The sequence below is a fragment of the Cucurbita pepo genome, chromosome LG09 (assembly GCF_002806865.2).
Source record: "Cucurbita pepo subsp. pepo cultivar mu-cu-16 chromosome LG09, ASM280686v2, whole genome shotgun sequence".
Classification (NCBI taxonomy): Eukaryota; Viridiplantae; Streptophyta; class Magnoliopsida; order Cucurbitales; family Cucurbitaceae; genus Cucurbita; species Cucurbita pepo.
In genome coordinates this window covers 4,854,244-4,874,865 of record NC_036646.1, presented here as the reverse complement: position 1 = coordinate 4,874,865, position 20,622 = coordinate 4,854,244, and the positions used below count along the sequence as shown (strand labels likewise).

The 20,622-nt window shown below is 38.7% G+C and overlaps 3 protein-coding genes across 4 annotated transcripts; all 3 read left to right on the top strand.

Moving 5' to 3' along the window:
• The first annotated feature begins 8,163 nt into the window (after positions 1–8,163).
• On the top strand, positions 8,164–12,250 carry LOC111802685 (protein PYRICULARIA ORYZAE RESISTANCE 21-like). 2 transcript variants are annotated; one of them, XM_023687142.1, is made up of 4 exons: positions 8,164–8,556; positions 8,664–8,748; positions 8,880–9,053; positions 11,419–12,250. In XM_023687142.1, exons 1-4 carry the CDS (start codon positions 8,542–8,544, stop codon positions 11,964–11,966), a joined length of 822 nt encoding a protein of 273 aa, XP_023542910.1. In that variant the 5' UTR covers positions 8,164–8,541; the 3' UTR covers positions 11,967–12,250. The 2 variants fall into 2 exon arrangements, with proteins under 2 accessions (XP_023542910.1, XP_023542909.1); XM_023687141.1 differs by lacking the exons at positions 8,164–8,556; positions 8,664–8,748; positions 8,880–9,053 and adding an exon at positions 10,957–11,137 and having other exon boundaries at positions 11,269–12,250.
• A 1,143-nt stretch (positions 12,251–13,393) lies between these two features.
• Positions 13,394–14,602, top strand: LOC111802686 (leucine-rich repeat extensin-like protein 3). The gene is made up of 2 exons (XM_023687143.1): positions 13,394–13,540; positions 13,672–14,602. The coding sequence occupies exons 1-2, from the start codon at positions 13,411–13,413 to the stop codon at positions 14,316–14,318; spliced, it is 777 nt and encodes a 258-aa protein (XP_023542911.1). The 5' UTR covers positions 13,394–13,410; the 3' UTR covers positions 14,319–14,602.
• Positions 14,603–15,902: 1,300 nt separating this feature from the next.
• On the top strand, positions 15,903–18,721 carry LOC111802317. The gene is made up of 3 exons (XM_023686636.1): positions 15,903–16,305; positions 16,408–16,483; positions 17,982–18,721. The coding sequence occupies exons 1-3, from the start codon at positions 16,073–16,075 to the stop codon at positions 18,426–18,428; spliced, it is 756 nt and encodes a 251-aa protein (XP_023542404.1). The 5' UTR covers positions 15,903–16,072; the 3' UTR covers positions 18,429–18,721.
• The last annotated feature ends 1,901 nt before the right edge of the window (positions 18,722–20,622 follow it).

Genomic DNA, 20,622 nt, shown 5'->3' with positions numbered 1-20,622 from the left:
AGATCGTTAAAGAGGGAAAACAGAGGAGACTCTGTTTTTGGTGTTGGAAAACTGAAGCAGGGGAGTTTTAAGGAGTAGAGAGTGGGGAAGTGAAATGTGTGCGATGAGGTGTTAGAATATTTATAAGGGAATTTTGGATTTTTCCCCACCCCTAAACTTTTTTTTTTTTTTTTTTTTTTTATATATATTAATTATCATCTTCGACCTCACGATTTTAAAATCCAGTTTCGGGAGAGCTTTCCCCACCCTTATAAAGAATGTTTTGTTCCCCTTTCCATCTGACGTGGGATCTCACAATCCACCCGCTTAGGAGTCCAACACCTCACTGGCACACTACTTAGTGTCTGGCTCTGATACCATTTATAACTACCCAAGCCCATCGCTAGTAGATTTTTTTTCACTTTGGTTAGCTATGTATCGCTATTAGTTTCACAGTTTTAAAAAACGCGTCTACTATGGAGAGGTTTCCACACCCTTCTAAAGAATGTTTCATTCTCCTCTCCAATCGACGTGGGATCTCACAATTCACCCCATCTTGGAGTTTCAGTGTCCTCGCTAGCACAGTGCTTGGGCTGTTGGACCAAGGTGAACAAAATATCTATTAGTATTAAGCTTGTACTGTTACAAATGATATTATAGTCGGCGATGCACTAATGACACTGCATACCTAATAATGGTGTGAGAACCTCTCTCTATCAAAGGTAAACGGACAATATTTGCCTAGCGATGAGCTTGGGTTGTTACATAGAAATTCAGCAACTTTCCATAGAATAGTAGCGTGTGGTTCGACACCATATTACTATTCTTATTAGGTACCATATTATATGGGTACTCTTTAGCGTTTTTCCTTTCTCGGTCTAAATTAATTATAATTAAATCACGGATGGAAGTGACGTGGTTGGAATATTGAAAAGTTGAGGCACTTTTCGAGATTTGGAAATAAAAAATATCAATAAAATTGATGCCAAAAACAAGAATGTTTTATCAAATTCAAATGGCCTCGAGGATGAAGAACCTCCAAAAGTAGGAACATATCTTTGGTGCAACCCAGCTCCCATTTTGTAATCAACCCATCATATTCCAAACATTCTATCAATGTCTTCGTCACGTCTCGATATCTACCATATATAGAAACACTTCAAAACCTTAGAATTAAACGTTGACGTGTTTGTCTTAAAATTTACTGATCAAAATTAGTATTTAATATATATTATATACAAACATCTTTTTTTTTTTTTTTTTTTTCTCCTACCTTCTTATAATTAATTTTGAAATAATTTGGAGAGTAATTTTTAAAAATATATATTTAAATTAAATTTTAAATTTTAATTAAATATTTATAAATAAATAAATAGATCTTTGATCCGTAACATTTTATTTTTTTATTAAAAAGAATTAATAAATGAGTTGGGTTCGTTATTTAACGAAGGTTGTTAGAGTTAAAAAAAATTTACATCCCGAACAATTGAATTGAGTTTAAAATATGTCATAACCCGTCAAACCGAATCCACGAGCACGATCTCGAGCTAATCCAAAATCTTAAATAATAAAATGGAAACATTGAATTCAATAATAGTAAAAGTTTAAAATTATTGTAATAAAAAAAAATAATAATAATAATAATAACCATCCATTAATGGCGTGAATAACACATCCAAAGTCGCGTTCCCCACGCGCTCTCTCGTTAGTACACACGCGCCTTCCGTTCGACCCCTCCACCTCGGACACACGTTGTTTCAGCTTTTTCTGACGTCACCCAAACAGCGCTTTGACGCCGTCCGCAAATCCAATGGGATTACCGTTCGACCGTAATTAATGAAGAAACGTCACCGTTATGTTCTGACAGGGTGGTTGCCAGATGGATATGAGGCTCGTGTTAGGAGAGTGTTCTGTGCGGTAAAGATAGTTCCAGTGGGATCCACGTGGCTTTGTTTTATAAATTGGTTGACTTTATTGACCGTTGAAATTGATGACGTCATCGTTCCATCATCCCTAGTGTTCGGATTTTCTCTATTTCTTATCTATGTCACTCTTCTCTAGATCAACACGAACATACGCAGTACAACCAAAAGTTCTCAAGTGAGAGTACTTGAGTTCTTTTCTATCCATACTTCTTCTATCAACTTGAACTCTAAGGGTACTGACAATCCTCTATTGATCAAGTAGGCTATTGAATTTACAGCATTGACACATATTTTCTTTGGTAATCCAGAATGAATCTTCATACTCTTTGTCCGCTCATTCATTGTTCTGTTTATCCTTTCAGCAACATCATTTTGTCTTGCTTTACTAGGAGCTGTTCTCATTAATGGAATTCCCTCAGCTACACAAAATGCCTTGAATTCTTACTTGTCTTACCCTCCTCCATTGTCAGACCTCAAGCATTTGATCTTCAAACCGATCTGATTTTCAACTTTAGCTTTCCACTTCTTGAAGGGGACAAACATGTTTAACTTGTGTTTCAGGAAATAAACATGTCTGAAGGTGACTAAAATCATCAATGAAAGTGATATAGAACTTTGATGCGCCAAGGGATGGAACTGGAGATGGTCCCTAAATGTCTGAATGACCATTTCCAACCGCACTTTCTTCAGTTCTTTAGCAGTATTTGTGAAGCTAACTTGTTTCTGTTTGCTCATAACGTAGTTCTCACAAGGACTCATATCAACAGATTTTAGACCTTCTAAAATTATTTCGCAACCAACATCTTTATTTCTTTGACGCTCATATGTCCAAGTCTATTATGCCATAGAATTGAATTTGGAGCACTCTCAGCAATAACAATCATGTTCATACACTCAGCAGTGGTGTAAGATTCTAGATTTTGTGTCACGTGCTACCACCATAGCATCTTTCACAACCTTCCACGAACTCTTTCCAAACTTTGTTGCATAACCTGTGCTATCTAAATGATCAATATATATCAGGTTCTTCTTGAGATGAGGAATATATCTGACATCCTTTAATGTCCACTGATTTCCTGCGTGAATTTTTATGCAAACATCCCCTTTCCTTCCATCTCCAAGGCTTTGGTGTCGGCAAGATACGTCTTCTCGAAATTTTTAGACTTGAAATTTCGGAATAGCTCTTTTATTTGTGATTCTGTTTCCTCTTTGGTCTTGTACAATCTTTCCGAAAATGACATTTTTCTCCACAACTCCAACACATTACGTTTGGTCTATTTAGAAAATTTTTACGGTTCTTTGATTTTGATCGATCTTTGTTTGGGTCATTCGATTTACTTCTTCTCCTTTGGTCAACACTGAGAGCACTACCAGATGAATCTCCAGTTTCTCGTTTGCGAATATTTTTGTTGAGAACTACATCTCGAATTTCATCGAACTTCAGTTTCTCAGATCCTCGGGAACTATTGATCGCGGCAACAACAGCATCCCACGACACGGACACCAAAATCAATGCTTTAATTTCATCTTCGAAATTAATGTCCACCAAACTCAATTGACTTACAATCATATTAAGTTCATTTATATGACCAGCAACATATCCACCTTCAAACATTTGTAGATTGATCAGCCTCCGTATCAAATATACCTTGTTCATAGCCGACGATTTTTCGTACATATTCGACAGTGCCTTCAATAGATCTGACATTGTCTTCTCCTTAGTGATGTTGAACACCACGTTTCGTCAACCGGATCAACCCTAAGGCCTAACGATCCTTGAGCTTCTACTGCTCCGTGGTCATTGTATTCGGCTTCACCCCGAACAGGGGTTCGTGAAGATCTTTCTAGTACAAATAATCTTCAATTTGCATCTTCCAGAAACCGAAATCGGATTCATTAAACTTCTCAATTCCAATCTTTGAACTTTTCATCTTCACAGATCGTGGTAAATCTCGCCTCACGCTAATACCAGTTGTTAGAATCGCACAGCAACACATACACTCGATCAAGATGAACACAAAGAATAGGAGAGAGAAAATTCAAGGAGGAACATTGGCTAAAGGTTTTATTGGTGTCATGTCCATATCCTAGGTTCATCATTGTCATACATCATTCTATTGGCATAATCCATTCAATGTATCCCGAAACCAATTCTTTACCTCATAACATGATCTAAAAGATACGATGGTATCATTAAAATTAAGAAAACATTGTCAGTAATTTTGCTTAACTTTGTATATCGACCTTCTTAACTTACACATAACATGTTCCTTTCCTCTCGCTAGAAATCTTCGTGTTGATTCATGATCGTATATTTGTTCATCTAGATAAAATTTTGAATCATAATAAATTATTAGTTTTATCATTCTTCTTAACAAATTAAGTACGGTAAGAAATCGAGATTTTTTTTCTCTCAATTTAAAAAGAAATCTACGAAAACTCGACCCGAGAAAGATTTTTGAAAGATCGCTCAAGGGGAAAGTGGGCGTGAATGAAGAGAGTGGGTATGATTGAAATGCCATTTGACTAAACACTTGGTACCAAACCACATGTTTCCTAACATTTCTAGTCTATACAAAGTCTTGATAGTGACCAAAGCTAATAAGTTGTTGTATGAAAACTACGAACTTGTTCTTTTTACAGCAAATAGTCACTGAATTGAAGCATAAAGCAGTCGATTCGCCAATGGCAGCTCCATTTTCCATCGAGTTCCACTTACTTTTTCTTTATAGGTCGAACCTTGGTTTGATTGAGACATGTCACATCCCAACTATGAGTAATGGTCCTTGGGCTCCTTGAAAGACATATTAATATTTGGAGTTCAAAAATATCTTCGGGCTCGTCTTTTTGAACTTAGATGATGAGAGGTCGTACAAAGTGTTTGGGATGATCAGTTATCACAATTACAAGACCTTTGTGTCCTTACATGTCAGAAATTGTGGGTTTTTTTTATGGCCACTTATCCTACAAAATGACATTTTACCAAAAACGGCCACTACAAGGAGCTTAGATCGTCCCCAACTTATGAAGATGTTAGACTTATCGATTCACACACAAGCTTGTCACTAAAGACCTCAGTTCGTAAAATCTAATCATTACTCTTAACTGTTTCTCGTACATCTGTTGCAACATAATAGTTTCATGTTTCGTTATCGACTGGGTATTCCTTGTTATCGTGTTGTTGGAAGACTTGAATGATACACACGTATAATAGAGAGAGGCATCTCGAGCTGAGTGGTGCAATGGAGTTGGGGTCTCTCTATCTCCATAGGGTGTGTTTGGGCACATTTAGGAACAAAAGGGAGAGAGGCATATATCCAAGGCAACGCAGGCAGTGGCAAAGAGAGGTCCACAATGATGAGGGTGATGAGCACTATGAGTGGCAAACCACAAACTCTCAATATGCCCTTTGCCCTCCTCCTCCTAATGTAATGTGTGGCTTGGAATTTGGATTCCAATGGAATATACCTTACAAAAGTTCCAAAAAAATGGCTGCAAATAAGCGTCGATAATGGCCGAGATTTTTTAAAGAGAATTCAGTAACATGTTTTTACGACATTCTCGTACTTATTTTGTTTTCTCTCAAATTTATTAACGAATCTTAGACATATAGATTACAGGTATCCTAAGGCTTTCGTTATTGAAACTTCTATCGACCCTCGTAATACTATATCATTCTCCTATATGTTTTTCTCCTGCTCTTCAAATAGGAAATTATTTATGGAGACAAAGAGTTGTTCGTCTCTAAAAAAAATGGATGATTTGAAGTAAATCTTTTTAACGTTTAACTTTATTTAATTTTTTTTTCCCTCTAAAATTTTATTAGGATTTCACACAAAAAATAATAATAATAAATAAAAATTGAGATTTGATTTAATTTGGAGGATATTTGATAATAATTTTGAAATGATTAAACTTTTTTTTTTTTAATTATCAATATCATTTTTTATAGTTTAAAATTATAAAATAAATAATAAGTTAAATTCTTTTAGAATAATCTTAAATAGGATAAAATTAAGGACACTTTCAAAATTAGTTTAAAACATTTTTTAAATTTGTAAAAATTACTATACACAATTGAAATTGAAATTTAAATGTAATTAATCAATTAATTTAAAAAAAATAAAATTTATTAAGGATTTATTAGGTCCAAAATTAAATATTTTAATACCGAATATATTGGGTTTGTTAAGGTATCAAATTTATCTTATTTTATTTTAAAATTTAGCTTCATTTAATTAAAATTAGAGCTACTTTGGTTTCGGTCATTAATTTCTATAATATATTTGGTTACAACTCCAATTGAACTTAAACAAAAGCTTTGAAGAGGAAAGCCCCAAAGCGAGCCCAAACCCATGCCTAATTGCTGCATCCATGCAGGCCCAAACAAACAACTGACCCACCCGGCTGGATGTGGGATCAAAGTCCCACGTCGGCTAATCTAGGGAATGATCATGGGTTTATAATCTAGGAATACTATCTCCCTTCCCTACTTTTAGGGAAGCCCAAAGCAAAGCCATGAGAGCTTATACCAAAATGGACAATATCATACCATTGTGGAGAGTCGTGTTCATCTAACAATTACATTTCAAATCATATATTTCTACAAATTTTAAGGATAAATTAGCGATTGTTGTGACTAATTAATTGTAATTAGTATTATGAGACACTGTTATGCCACGACTATGGGGAGCTCATGCATTTTTGTATGTTATGTGTATTAAGATACTTCTCCATTATGATGAGTACAGATGTGTACATTATAATATCTATGTACACCATGATATTGAGCTTCTTTCCCTCCGTGGCTCTAGCAGTATGAGTGTGCGTTAGTTGAAGTGCAGGCATAGACCGAGGGATAAGCCTATGAATAATTACAAGGTTAAGGATAAGATGAGAGCATACAAGAAGGTTGTTTACAGAATATTTTTATATTCACCCCTTTTTCCTCCTTTTGTTCAGGTGTTTACAGGTTGCTAATCGAGGCAGAGAGCGTTTTAGAGCTGCACGGTCACAAAGAGGGTCGTTCTAGAATGTTAGTTCGTCTTTGTGTCAATCGGCTTTCTCCTTTGTAATTAAAAAAAAAAAAAAATTAATTTCAAGTGTATTTTTTAAGTATTATTAAAGGTGGAGGAATCGTGTGCGGTTCCAATGTTGTACTAGGTGGGCCATCCTTTATTATTCTAATTTAATACCAAATTCAATATATCTTTGACTTTTTTCCTTTTCTTTTTCAATTAATTTTGGATTAAAAGTCAACACAACTTTCTACTTTATATACTCTAATAATTTAGACATAGGCTTCAATCAAGTTGGTCAACGTATAATTGAACACAAGACATGTGGGTGATCTATATGAACTCGATCTTCCTCTCGATGAACGTTTTTTCTCTAAGCGTAGATGCCTCAGTTTGGGTAAATTCTTGACTTCTAGGAGACCCTTATTGTCTCCTAGTATAATCAAATGGCTATCGATGATGCTTATTGTTATATTCATACCTAAACCACAAAATTCTCGGTGACTTGAAACTCTATAATTTAGTGTACTTTGTTTGATCTAAATGAGGAGGATAAGGTTCTCTGGCTGTCTAATCATTCAAACTCGTTTTTTGTGGGTAGTGCATGGAAAGTTCAAGGTCCTCGTAGTTTATTAGTACTGTGGTATATGCTATTACGGTTTGGGAGGTAATATCCCAAAACATTCCTATATAGGTTCGTTGAAAATTCGAGAGAGATTATACAACAAGCTATATAGATGAGATTCATCTATCTTATGGATTGTGTATTATGTTTGGCAAAGGTTGAATCTCGTGATCACATGCTCTTAGTCGCTCATATCAATGAATCTCATATTGGGTAATAGAGATAGACTGGATTTGTCACGTTAGTAGTCTATAACCATTTATCATTAGGAGAAGAAAACTTGTGCATTCAATATTGTGAGATAACGAATGCCAGCGAAGACGCTGAGCCCCGAAAGGTGGTGGATAATGAGATCTCACATCAAGTGAAGAGGGGAACGTAACATTCTATAAAGGTGTGAAAACGTCTCCCTAAAAAACGCTTTTTATTAACTTTGAAGAAAAGCACTGAAATAGAAAACTCAAATAAGACAATATCTACCGGCAATAGGCTTGAGCTGTTACACTTAACCTATAGAAACTTCTACATTTGAGAAAACTTATATCTCAAGCCACGAAAACTTTTACCAACTACGAAATTCATGAACCACCTACAAACCTTAAAGGAACTTATCAAAAAAAAAAAAGGGAAGAAAATGTTCCTAAAAGTTGCTTGAGTTACAAGTTTGTTTTGGGCATCTTTTTGTTGGTTGGCTAATCAGTAATGAAAAAGGGATATCATAGTGGATCACATGTGTGTGTAAAGTGTAATTACACTAACCCTAAAATCACTTCCATCGTTGGAACTATTAGACCCAAACCATAAAAATTGATCCACTCGAAAATAGGGTTACAAAAAGGCCGACCAAACTCGAGAACTACAGATGGTTACGTGTTGGGGTCTTATTGCTCTTTCTCCGACTACCATTGCCAACTCCCCTGTCTCCTCTGCTTCTACCCCTTCCTTTTCCCTTCATCCCTTTTTCTGAACTTTCTTCCAATCAGCAAACTCATCCATGGCGGATGCCAAGGTATCACATCTCGTTCCTCACGCCACACTCCTCTTTCCTGCTGATTTTGTGTGTGTTTTTGTATGTCTCTGTTGAGTTTATCAAAATGGGTTTGTTGGGTTTTGCAGAAGGTTGTGCTCATGATGCTTAAAGTGGACCTGCAGTGCCATCGGTGTTATAAGAAGGTCAAGAAAGTTCTCTGCAAATTCCCTCGTGAGTACTCTGTTCTTATACTCTGTTCTTATACTCTGTTCTTCTACTCTGTTCTTCTACTCTGTTCTTCTACTCTGTCTTTTAGTTTCTGCAAAAAGGAACGCAAACCCAGTTTCTGTTTTGTTCTACAGAAATTCGAGACCAGATTTATGATGAGAAACAAAACCTTGTGATTATCAAAGTGGTTTGTTGTAATCCTGAGAAGCTGAGAGATAAAATTTGCTGTAAGGGCTGTGGGGTTATCAAAAGCATTCAAATCCAAGACCCTGAAATTCCCAAGCCCGTCGATCCTCCGCCGCCCCAAAAGGTCACCGATTCTCCTCCGCCGAAAAAGCCCGACCCACCTCCGCCCCAGAAGGTCATCGATCCTCCTCCGCCGAAAAAGCCCGACCCACCTCCGCCCCAGAAGGTCATCGATCCTCCTCTGCCAAAAAAGCCCGACCCACCGCCTCCTCAAAAGGTCGTCGATCCTCCGGCGCCGCCCAAGAAGGCCGATCCTCCACCTCCAGCGCCGCCCAAGAAGGTCGATCCTCCGCCGGTCGTCGTCCAGAATCCCCCACCAGTACAAGCCAAGCCGGTACCAAGGAACACATGCGTGCCGGTTGCAGGGTACCCGCCGGCATACCCGATGGGGGTGTGCTGCAGGGAGTGCTATGAAGGGCGCGGTGGGGGCCCGTGTTACAGTGGGTTCGGTAGGCCGCGCTCATGCTGCGAGGGGTGCGCTTCTGGAAGGCCTATTTACGATAGCTATGGCGGAGGGAGGAGTTGTTACATCAGCCCCTGTGAGTATCTAAATGAAGAAAATGCGACAGGATGCAGTGTAATGTGAGGCGTTGCAGCTCGTGAATGGTGCCAGTGACGTCCATGCGCACCTTATGGTTATGATAATAAGGGAGTTCTAATTACATTACAATGTGGCCTGGCCTCACTATAGAGCTCGGCATTGAGGCTTCAAGGGCGTAACAGAATAATAATTCATTTCATTATGTTCATCTTGGTTATTAGTTTTCAATAACTTAAGATAGTTAAAAACGCTCATTCCTCAATTCGAAAGCTCTAAGATGTCAACGTATGTAGAAAAGTAAATGAAAACCAGACTGAATTCGAACCGGATTGATGTGAATTCTCATTAATCTCACCATTGGAGTTGTGTTCAACATTATTCGGGATTAAACCTGGATGATACTAAACCCTTTAGCTAAGAGAGATGATATCTCGTGGGAATAAAAATACTCAGTAAATAACTTATTTGTAAGCTCTAATCGTATCCATAACTTAATTAGTTATTAGAGAGTTCAAGCCCAAACTTTACAACTATATAAGCTTCTGGAAGGTCAAAGTTTTTGGGGCAGTTCTTATGCATGTCATAAACCTAATCTGAGTTTGGAAGTTGTTCACTTATTATTGGCACCGTAAATCTCTGGGATGGTTTATTTGAGTTTTAGAGCGGGTCAACTTTTTTTTGTTCTTCTTACTTAGCTAGCTTACATTGTCTAGAAAGTGAATCGTTAGTATCTTAAATATTGAAGGCACGACATCATCATAATCAATCTCATAAAAGAATATTTATGACATTATGAATCCTGAACATCATCTCTAAGACTAGCTGACGACCCTTCCACAGGACCATAAAATCAAACTGAATCTAGGGTAGCGGCTCCATGTGATAGCCAACTACTAAGTCTAACCGTGTGGTCCCCTCGTCTTGCTCAAGATAGACTTATGGAGTAGCAACTCAGTTCAAAAGATCCTTGACTATTTCCATATACAAAAAAAAATGATCAAACTATCAGCAATGGTAGTTCAAAAGGCACTTGTTACTGCGAGAGTGCTTCAAATTCAAGTTTATGGCCCAATAAACTTGGACATATGAGTGTCAAAAGAATGGAGCTGTTGGTTGCGAAAGAAGTTTTAGAACACCTAAAATATGTTGATATGGGTCCTTGTGAGAGATGCGTTATGGGCAAATAGAAACGAGTTAGCTACATAAAGGTTGTCAGAGAATTAAAGGAAGTGCGGTTGGAAATGGTCCATAAGAGACATTTGGGGACCATCTCCAGTTCAATCACTTTGTGGATCAAAGCTCTAGGACATCTTCTTGGATTATTTGAGCAGGAAGGTATGAATTTATTTCTTGAAACACAAGTCAGATGTGTTTGCCACCTTCAAGAAGTGGGAAACTTAANCGGATGCCAAGGTATCACATCTCGTTCCTCACGCCACACTCCTCTTTCCTGCTGATTTTGTGTGTGTTTTTGTATGTCTCTGTTGAGTTTATCAAAATGGGTTTGTTGGGTTTTGCAGAAGGTTGTGCTCATGATGCTTAAAGTGGACCTGCAGTGCCATCGGTGTTATAAGAAGGTCAAGAAAGTTCTCTGCAAATTCCCTCGTGAGTACTCTGTTCTTATACTCTGTTCTTATACTCTGTTCTTCTACTCTGTTCTTCTACTCTGTTCTTCTACTCTGTCTTTTAGTTTCTGCAAAAAGGAACGCAAACCCAGTTTCTGTTTTGTTCTACAGAAATTCGAGACCAGATTTATGATGAGAAACAAAACCTTGTGATTATCAAAGTGGTTTGTTGTAATCCTGAGAAGCTGAGAGATAAAATTTGCTGTAAGGGCTGTGGGGTTATCAAAAGCATTCAAATCCAAGACCCTGAAATTCCCAAGCCCGTCGATCCTCCGCCGCCCCAAAAGGTCACCGATTCTCCTCCGCCGAAAAAGCCCGACCCACCTCCGCCCCAGAAGGTCATCGATCCTCCTCCGCCGAAAAAGCCCGACCCACCTCCGCCCCAGAAGGTCATCGATCCTCCTCTGCCAAAAAAGCCCGACCCACCGCCTCCTCAAAAGGTCGTCGATCCTCCGGCGCCGCCCAAGAAGGCCGATCCTCCACCTCCAGCGCCGCCCAAGAAGGTCGATCCTCCGCCGGTCGTCGTCCAGAATCCCCCACCAGTACAAGCCAAGCCGGTACCAAGGAACACATGCGTGCCGGTTGCAGGGTACCCGCCGGCATACCCGATGGGGGTGTGCTGCAGGGAGTGCTATGAAGGGCGCGGTGGGGGCCCGTGTTACAGTGGGTTCGGTAGGCCGCGCTCATGCTGCGAGGGGTGCGCTTCTGGAAGGCCTATTTACGATAGCTATGGCGGAGGGAGGAGTTGTTACATCAGCCCCTGTGAGTATCTAAATGAAGAAAATGCGACAGGATGCAGTGTAATGTGAGGCGTTGCAGCTCGTGAATGGTGCCAGTGACGTCCATGCGCACCTTATGGTTATGATAATAAGGGAGTTCTAATTACATTACAATGTGGCCTGGCCTCACTATAGAGCTCGGCATTGAGGCTTCAAGGGCGTAACAGAATAATAATTCATTTCATTATGTTCATCTTGGTTATTAGTTTTCAATAACTTAAGATAGTTAAAAACGCTCATTCCTCAATTCGAAAGCTCTAAGATGTCAACGTATGTAGAAAAGTAAATGAAAACCAGACTGAATTCGAACCGGATTGATGTGAATTCTCATTAATCTCACCATTGGAGTTGTGTTCAACATTATTCGGGATTAAACCTGGATGATACTAAACCCTTTAGCTAAGAGAGATGATATCTCGTGGGAATAAAAATACTCAGTAAATAACTTATTTGTAAGCTCTAATCGTATCCATAACTTAATTAGTTATTAGAGAGTTCAAGCCCAAACTTTACAACTATATAAGCTTCTGGAAGGTCAAAGTTTTTGGGGCAGTTCTTATGCATGTCATAAACCTAATCTGAGTTTGGAAGTTGTTCACTTATTATTGGCACCGTAAATCTCTGGGATGGTTTATTTGAGTTTTAGAGCGGGTCAACTTTTTTTTGTTCTTCTTACTTAGCTAGCTTACATTGTCTAGAAAGTGAATCGTTAGTATCTTAAATATTGAAGGCACGACATCATCATAATCAATCTCATAAAAGAATATTTATGACATTATGAATCCTGAACATCATCTCTAAGACTAGCTGACGACCCTTCCACAGGACCATAAAATCAAACTGAATCTAGGGTAGCGGCTCCATGTGATAGCCAACTACTAAGTCTAACCGTGTGGTCCCCTCGTCTTGCTCAAGATAGACTTATGGAGTAGCAACTCAGTTCAAAAGATCCTTGACTATTTCCATATACAAAAAAAAATGATCAAACTATCAGCAATGGTAGTTCAAAAGGCACTTGTTACTGCGAGAGTGCTTCAAATTCAAGTTTATGGCCCAATAAACTTGGACATATGAGTGTCAAAAGAATGGAGCTGTTGGTTGCGAAAGAAGTTTTAGAACACCTAAAATATGTTGATATGGGTCCTTGTGAGAGATGCGTTATGGGCAAATAGAAACGAGTTAGCTACATAAAGGTTGTCAGAGAATTAAAGGAAGTGCGGTTGGAAATGGTCCATAAGAGACATTTGGGGACCATCTCCAGTTCAATCACTTTGTGGATCAAAGCTCTAGGACATCTTCTTGGATTATTTGAGCAGGAAGGTATGAATTTATTTCTTGAAACACAAGTCAGATGTGTTTGCCACCTTCAAGAAGTGGGAAACTTAAGTTGAAAATCAAACCGATTTGAAGATCAAATGCTTGAGGTCTGACGATGGAGGAGAGTACNTCCTGCTGATTTTGTGTGTGTTTTTGTATGTCTCTGTTGAGTTTATCAAAATGGGTTTGTTGGGTTTTGCAGAAGGTTGTGCTCATGATGCTTAAAGTGGACCTGCAGTGCCATCGGTGTTATAAGAAGGTCAAGAAAGTTCTCTGCAAATTCCCTCGTGAGTACTCTGTTCTTATACTCTGTTCTTATACTCTGTTCTTCTACTCTGTTCTTCTACTCTGTTCTTCTACTCTGTCTTTTAGTTTCTGCAAAAAGGAACGCAAACCCAGTTTCTGTTTTGTTCTACAGAAATTCGAGACCAGATTTATGATGAGAAACAAAACCTTGTGATTATCAAAGTGGTTTGTTGTAATCCTGAGAAGCTGAGAGATAAAATTTGCTGTAAGGGCTGTGGGGTTATCAAAAGCATTCAAATCCAAGACCCTGAAATTCCCAAGCCCGTCGATCCTCCGCCGCCCCAAAAGGTCACCGATTCTCCTCCGCCGAAAAAGCCCGACCCACCTCCGCCCCAGAAGGTCATCGATCCTCCTCCGCCGAAAAAGCCCGACCCACCGCCTCCTCAAAAGGTCGTCGATCCTCCGGCGCCGCCCAAGAAGGCCGATCCTCCACCTCCAGCGCCGCCCAAGAAGGTCGATCCTCCGCCGGTCGTCGTCCAGAATCCCCCACCAGTACAAGCCAAGCCGGTACCAAGGAACACATGCGTGCCGGTTGCAGGGTACCCGCCGGCATACCCGATGGGGGTGTGCTGCAGGGAGTGCTATGAAGGGCGCGGTGGGGGCCCGTGTTACAGTGGGTTCGGTAGGCCGCGCTCATGCTGCGAGGGGTGCGCTTCTGGAAGGCCTATTTACGATAGCTATGGCGGAGGGAGGAGTTGTTACATCAGCCCCTGTGAGTATCTAAATGAAGAAAATGCGACAGGATGCAGTGTAATGTGAGGCGTTGCAGCTCGTGAATGGTGCCAGTGACGTCCATGCGCACCTTATGGTTATGATAATAAGGGAGTTCTAATTACATTACAATGTGGCCTGGCCTCACTATAGAGCTCGGCATTGAGGCTTCAAGGGCGTAACAGAATAATAATTCATTTCATTATGTTCATCTTGGTTATTAGTTTTCAATAACTTAAGATAGTTAAAAACGCTCATTCCTCAATTCGAAAGCTCTAAGATGTCAACGTATGTAGAAAAGTAAATGAAAACCAGACTGAATTCGAACCGGATTGATGTGAATTCTCATTAATCTCACCATTGGAGTTGTGTTCAACATTATTCGGGATTAAACCTGGATGATACTAAACCCTTTAGCTAAGAGAGATGATATCTCGTGGGAATAAAAATACTCAGTAAATAACTTATTTGTAAGCTCTAATCGTATCCATAACTTAATTAGTTATTAGAGAGTTCAAGCCCAAACTTTACAACTATATAAGCTTCTGGAAGGTCAAAGTTTTTGGGGCAGTTCTTATGCATGTCATAAACCTAATCTGAGTTTGGAAGTTGTTCACTTATTATTGGCACCGTAAATCTCTGGGATGGTTTATTTGAGTTTTAGAGCGGGTCAACTTTTTTTTGTTCTTCTTACTTAGCTAGCTTACATTGTCTAGAAAGTGAATCGTTAGTATCTTAAATATTGAAGGCACGACATCATCATAATCAATCTCATAAAAGAATATTTATGACATTATGAATCCTGAACATCATCTCTAAGACTAGCTGACGACCCTTCCACAGGACCATAAAATCAAACTGAATCTAGGGTAGCGGCTCCATGTGATAGCCAACTACTAAGTCTAACCGTGTGGTCCCCTCGTCTTGCTCAAGATAGACTTATGGAGTAGCAACTCAGTTCAAAAGATCCTTGACTATTTCCATATACAAAAAAAAATGATCAAACTATCAGCAATGGTAGTTCAAAAGGCACTTGTTACTGCGAGAGTGCTTCAAATTCAAGTTTATGGCCCAATAAACTTGGACATATGAGTGTCAAAAGAATGGAGCTGTTGGTTGCGAAAGAAGTTTTAGAACACCTAAAATATGTTGATATGGGTCCTTGTGAGAGATGCGTTATGGGCAAATAGAAACGAGTTAGCTACATAAAGGTTGTCAGAGAATTAAAGGAAGTGCGGTTGGAAATGGTCCATAAGAGACATTTGGGGACCATCTCCAGTTCAATCACTTTGTGGATCAAAGCTCTAGGACATCTTCTTGGATTATTTGAGCAGGAAGGTATGAATTTATTTCTTGAAACACAAGTCAGATGTGTTTGCCACCTTCAAGAAGTGGGAAACTTAAGTTGAAAATCAAACCGATTTGAAGATCAAATGCTTGAGGTCTGACGATGGAGGAGAGTACAACAAGTTAGAATTCAAAGCACTTTGCACAGTTGAGAGAATTAGGTTAACGAGGACAGTTTCCCGTAGTACAAGACAAAATAGTGTTGCTGACAGAATGAACGTAACATTAAATGAATAGGTAAAGAGTATGAAGATTCATGCTAAATTGTCAAAGACATTTTGAGTCGTTCTTGTATGTTGTAGATACAACAACCTACTTGATCAATAGAGGGTCCTTATCTTGGAGTTCAAATTGCTAGAAGAGGTATGAATAGGAAAATAACTCAAGTACTCTCACTTGAGAACTTTTAGCTGCACGGTGTATGTTCATGTTCATGTTGATTCAGAGAAGAGACTATGATTCTGGGTACAAATTTTGAAATGACAAGAAAAGAAAACATCCCTTCAAACTACCAATGTCTCGCTACAGGGTATACGCTTCTCAAGAAACCCAGAATCCGAGCGCCTCTGATGATGAAATCTCGAAAAATCCCGATAGGAAATCGGGTTCCTCGTCCAAAAGCTCCGTTGGTGTCAATCCCAGAACCCCCAGAGCTTTTTAAACTTCGGGAGCAATCTTACGAGGCCAGGTATGCTTCTCTTTCGTGAATTTCGGAGTTCTTGCTCTTCGGTACTTTCAGAAACTGTTGAAATCAAGGAAAGAGGCGATTCTTTTTAACGTGACTCTGAAGGTGTTTTGGAAGTGCCGAGATATGGAGGGTGCAGACAAACTGTTCGACGAAATGCTTAACAGAGGAGCTAAGCCTGGTAATCTGACATTTTCTACAATTATTACTTCTGTTAGGTTGTTTTCGTTGTCTAATAAGGCTATTCAGTGGTTTGTGAAGATGCCTAATTTTGATTGCAATCCTGATGATGTCACAAACTCTGCTATGATTGATGCCTATGGATGTGCTGGTAATGTTGGCTTGGCTTTCCGCTTGTATGATCATATGCAAGAACAGAAAACTGGCGCATCAATCCTGCAACATTCTTGACATTGATTAAAATTCATGAAGTGGCTGGGAACTATGATGGGTGCTTGAATTGTGTATGAAGAAATGAAGGCTATAGGCATCAAGCCAAACTTGGTTATATATGCTATGGGTAGGGCTAAAAGACCTTGGAAGATCAAGGCCCTCTACAAAGAGATGATTAAAAATGGACTTTCGCCAAGTTGGACATCTTATGCTTCTCTTTTACAAGCCTATGGGGGAGCCAGATACGGTGAGTAGGCTGTCCTTGTGTACAAGGAGATGAAGGAAAAGGAATGCTATGTGTTGTGAGTCACACTTGCATTCTTACCATAGCGGAACAAGACCAGCGAATAAGTCAACCGTGAGAAATTTGTCCTTCATGGACAACGTCAGTGTATGCTTGAGACTCAGGTCACGTTTGTGAGAAATGTTTTAGAAAACGTGAGTGAGGAATACATTTGATTGAAGAATTGAAGAAAGCAACGTTATATGGCTATAAGCAAAGAAAGGAACACCACGGCCTAAATAGCATATAACTCAAGGTAAGAAGAAGTGACAACTAGTCATACCCCTTATAGTACATTTTGGAGCATTTTAGCTGTGGCGGGTGTAGACATGATTTTTGTGAACTGTCATATATTGACACAACATGAAATAGTAAAGATCTATCTAAGATGAAAGCATGTAAAAGGGGTTTGGAACAAACATGCAACCATGGACAACACGTCTTGGACAAGCATGACCGAGACATTCGACATGCGCCATAGACAACACTCCTTGGACAAGCATGACCGTGAAACTACGTTGGCTACATCAATGAAGCCATTGAAAATTCAGGGGTTGATTATGAGTTTATAAGTAAAATTTTGTTACACAACAGCAGTAGGGTATAAGTAACGAGTGGAATTGGGAGGGAAGAAGAAAGAGTATTTTTCACCACGAAGTGGCTTAGATATGTTGAGGATGGTTGGGAGGGAGTTGATCATGAGTTTACAAATAAGGATATTCAAAATCAAAACTACGAGCATTTATGCATAAAGTAGACAAATATCATACCATTGTGGAGAATCGTGATTCCTAACAAGATATTCTTCTGACTTCCGAGAGTTAAAAAGCTTCTTTCAGAGTTGAAGATATTATTAAAAGCATTGACTTTGATCTTTTAAAATTTTTATAATTTCTTAGTGAGAACTCTGTGGTAGTGCAGTTAACATGGTACTGTCTTCTTATTTCTGATCTTTAATTCCCCATCGAAGTCGTTGGCTGTGTCTTATTATATATTCATACAGGTCGTGAAGCAGTGTTATGCTTGGCACGTTCTGGCTTCAAACCCACATGCTATATATATTCATGAGACTTCCATTCCTTCTCCATTCATTGACACAATGGGAAACTGCATCATCTTGCCTTGCGTTCACTCGCCATCGAAGAACCTTTCCCCCGAGTTAGCTACAGTGGTCGATTCCGCAACTGAACAAGGCAACGACCCTCTTCTCGATGTTGTTCCATGCTTGAAAGAGCTCGAAAATCTTCTGGTTTACTTGAAGACAGCGTACTCGAGTGGAGGAGGAGCAAGGGAGGTGAAAATTGTTGTTACTAGGGAACAGTTTAAGTTGCTGTTGGCAAATGCAAAGAAGATGCAATCTGCATATAGATTGTTGAGCTATAGAGGACCCGGTAGAGGGCGTCGAAAATGGCGGCCGATGCTGTCTGTAATCTCGGAGGAAGAAGAGTAGGTCGAGGAAGGAAACTTGTGTAGCTTAGAGATATCTAATTTCCTTCTTCGATCGTTAAACCCGAAATTTTTTCTTTTTTTTTCGGGATTTTATTTTGAAAACTCAAAACAAACTTGATTTTCATATTTAAAACTCATTTTCAAACCTCAAAATACTCAAACTTACAAGGCTCACTTATGAATTAGATGTATACATGAATCGAGTTGGGTTGAGAGAATTTTTTGGACTAATTTAGAAGTCCAAACCCTAACCCAACCCAATAAAAAAAATTCACAAACCAACCTAACCCTCTATTTTCGGGTTGTTAGAAAAGGTTAATTGGTTAAAAAAAAAACTTTTATTTATCTCCCCTTCCTAATTATTTAATAAAATCTGAAATAAAAGATATTAAAAGTTAACAAACAAACACAAATCAATCTAGAATCATTCAAATCAACAAATTCTTTATCAACAAAGGAGAATTTTAAAGTTCTAACATAGTTCAACATTGTCATAAAACTAAAGATAATTAAATATCAATACTTTTCAAACCATTAGATACTCTAAAATAAGAACAAAATACAATGATAGATTATGAAAAATTTGAACGTCCCAACATAGTGATGGTGTTACTATAACACATGCGGAAGCAATTTGGATCTTAGGCACTTTTAGAACATCAATTATTGTAAATGACTAGCATGTTCATAAGTATTAAAACTTAATGAGTTTAAATACTAACCTTTTGTAGTTCAAACTCCTTTTGCCTCACGAACCGATTTCGAACCACCACTAGTGTCTTCTCCACTATTCTCCGGCCTTAGAACGGGATTGTGGAATCCGGTGAGTGACTAAACTTGGGAGGGATTTTGTATACGTGAAAGAGAGTGCTTGTGAGAGGTTTTTCATCAAGATGAAGAATCCCTTCCAAGTATCATGATCACTCTATTTAAAGAGTCAAGTTTGCATGTTCATGCAAACTTGAGATCACCAAATCTTGACACTTAAAATTCCACTCAAATGTTTGGGATTATGTGGCAAGCATGCATGTTTGAGTTAACCAAATTTTGACACTCAAAATTCCACTCAAACTTGTGGGGTTTATTTGGCAAACATGCAAGTTTGGTTAAACCAAATTTTGACACCTCAAAATTCCACTAACATGATTTTTCCATTAGATGAAAGTCAACATTTTGACTTTCTTCATTTTAATTAGATGAAAGTCAACATTTTGACTTTCTTCATTTTAATTCAACAATTAATTTGAATAATGAATTTCAAATTAAAGTAACATTAAATAATTAATTAAACTATTTAATTAATATTTAATATTAATTCAAATGCCAATCCCAGTCAATTCCGACACATAATTGATTAAGATATTTAAATCTTATTTAAATATCTCAGATTCTCTCTTTTCGCTTATTTCGTAAATAAAATAAAATTGCGGTTAAATATATCGTATATATGTAACGCATATTCCCTAATTTGAATTCGAACACTTCGAACTCACTCGTCACACTGTTCTATGGTTTAGTCCGATATGAGCTAGCAGAGGGACCTAATGGACCTATAGATCATGGGCTCCAACGATTCAAGATTAACCGATTAAACTCATTAACCTGGTTAACCAACATTCGTTAACTACTAGGACACTCCACTATAGCCTAGTAGTTGCACTCCCCTCACTATAGATATATTTCTGTCCATCTGATATAACCATGATTAGTAAGTCGATCCTTCACAGGTTGTTCGTAACTAGAGCTGGGTCAATTTACCGTTTTACCCCTGAAGTTACTTCTTGTTCCTTATGTCTCACTGATCCTCTAATAAACAATTGGTTTGTGGTCCAACCAGTAAACCGAATCCCTCTCAGGCCAATGAGAGGGTGGGGCCCCTTGTTCAAGACCTGGAGTCAGTGCTTAAGGGAACTACCTTTCTTCTATCCCTAAAAGTGGGTAGGAGTGAATTCCGTCTTGCACCCCACGTCCCCAGCCATTCACCCAGTCTTACCCCTGAAATGGGAGGCCTGTTGAGTCGGCGAACTAGAGCCACTCTCACCCATGCAAATCTAAGGATAATTCCGAATAAACAGGAGTTCATGGTTAGCTCAGGATTAAAACCGAGTTACCTAGGTTATCGAATGAAAAGAAAATCAGTCTCAACAGTAAACGACTTTATAAAGTGAGAGTGGTTTTCTTCATGGTCCGATCTT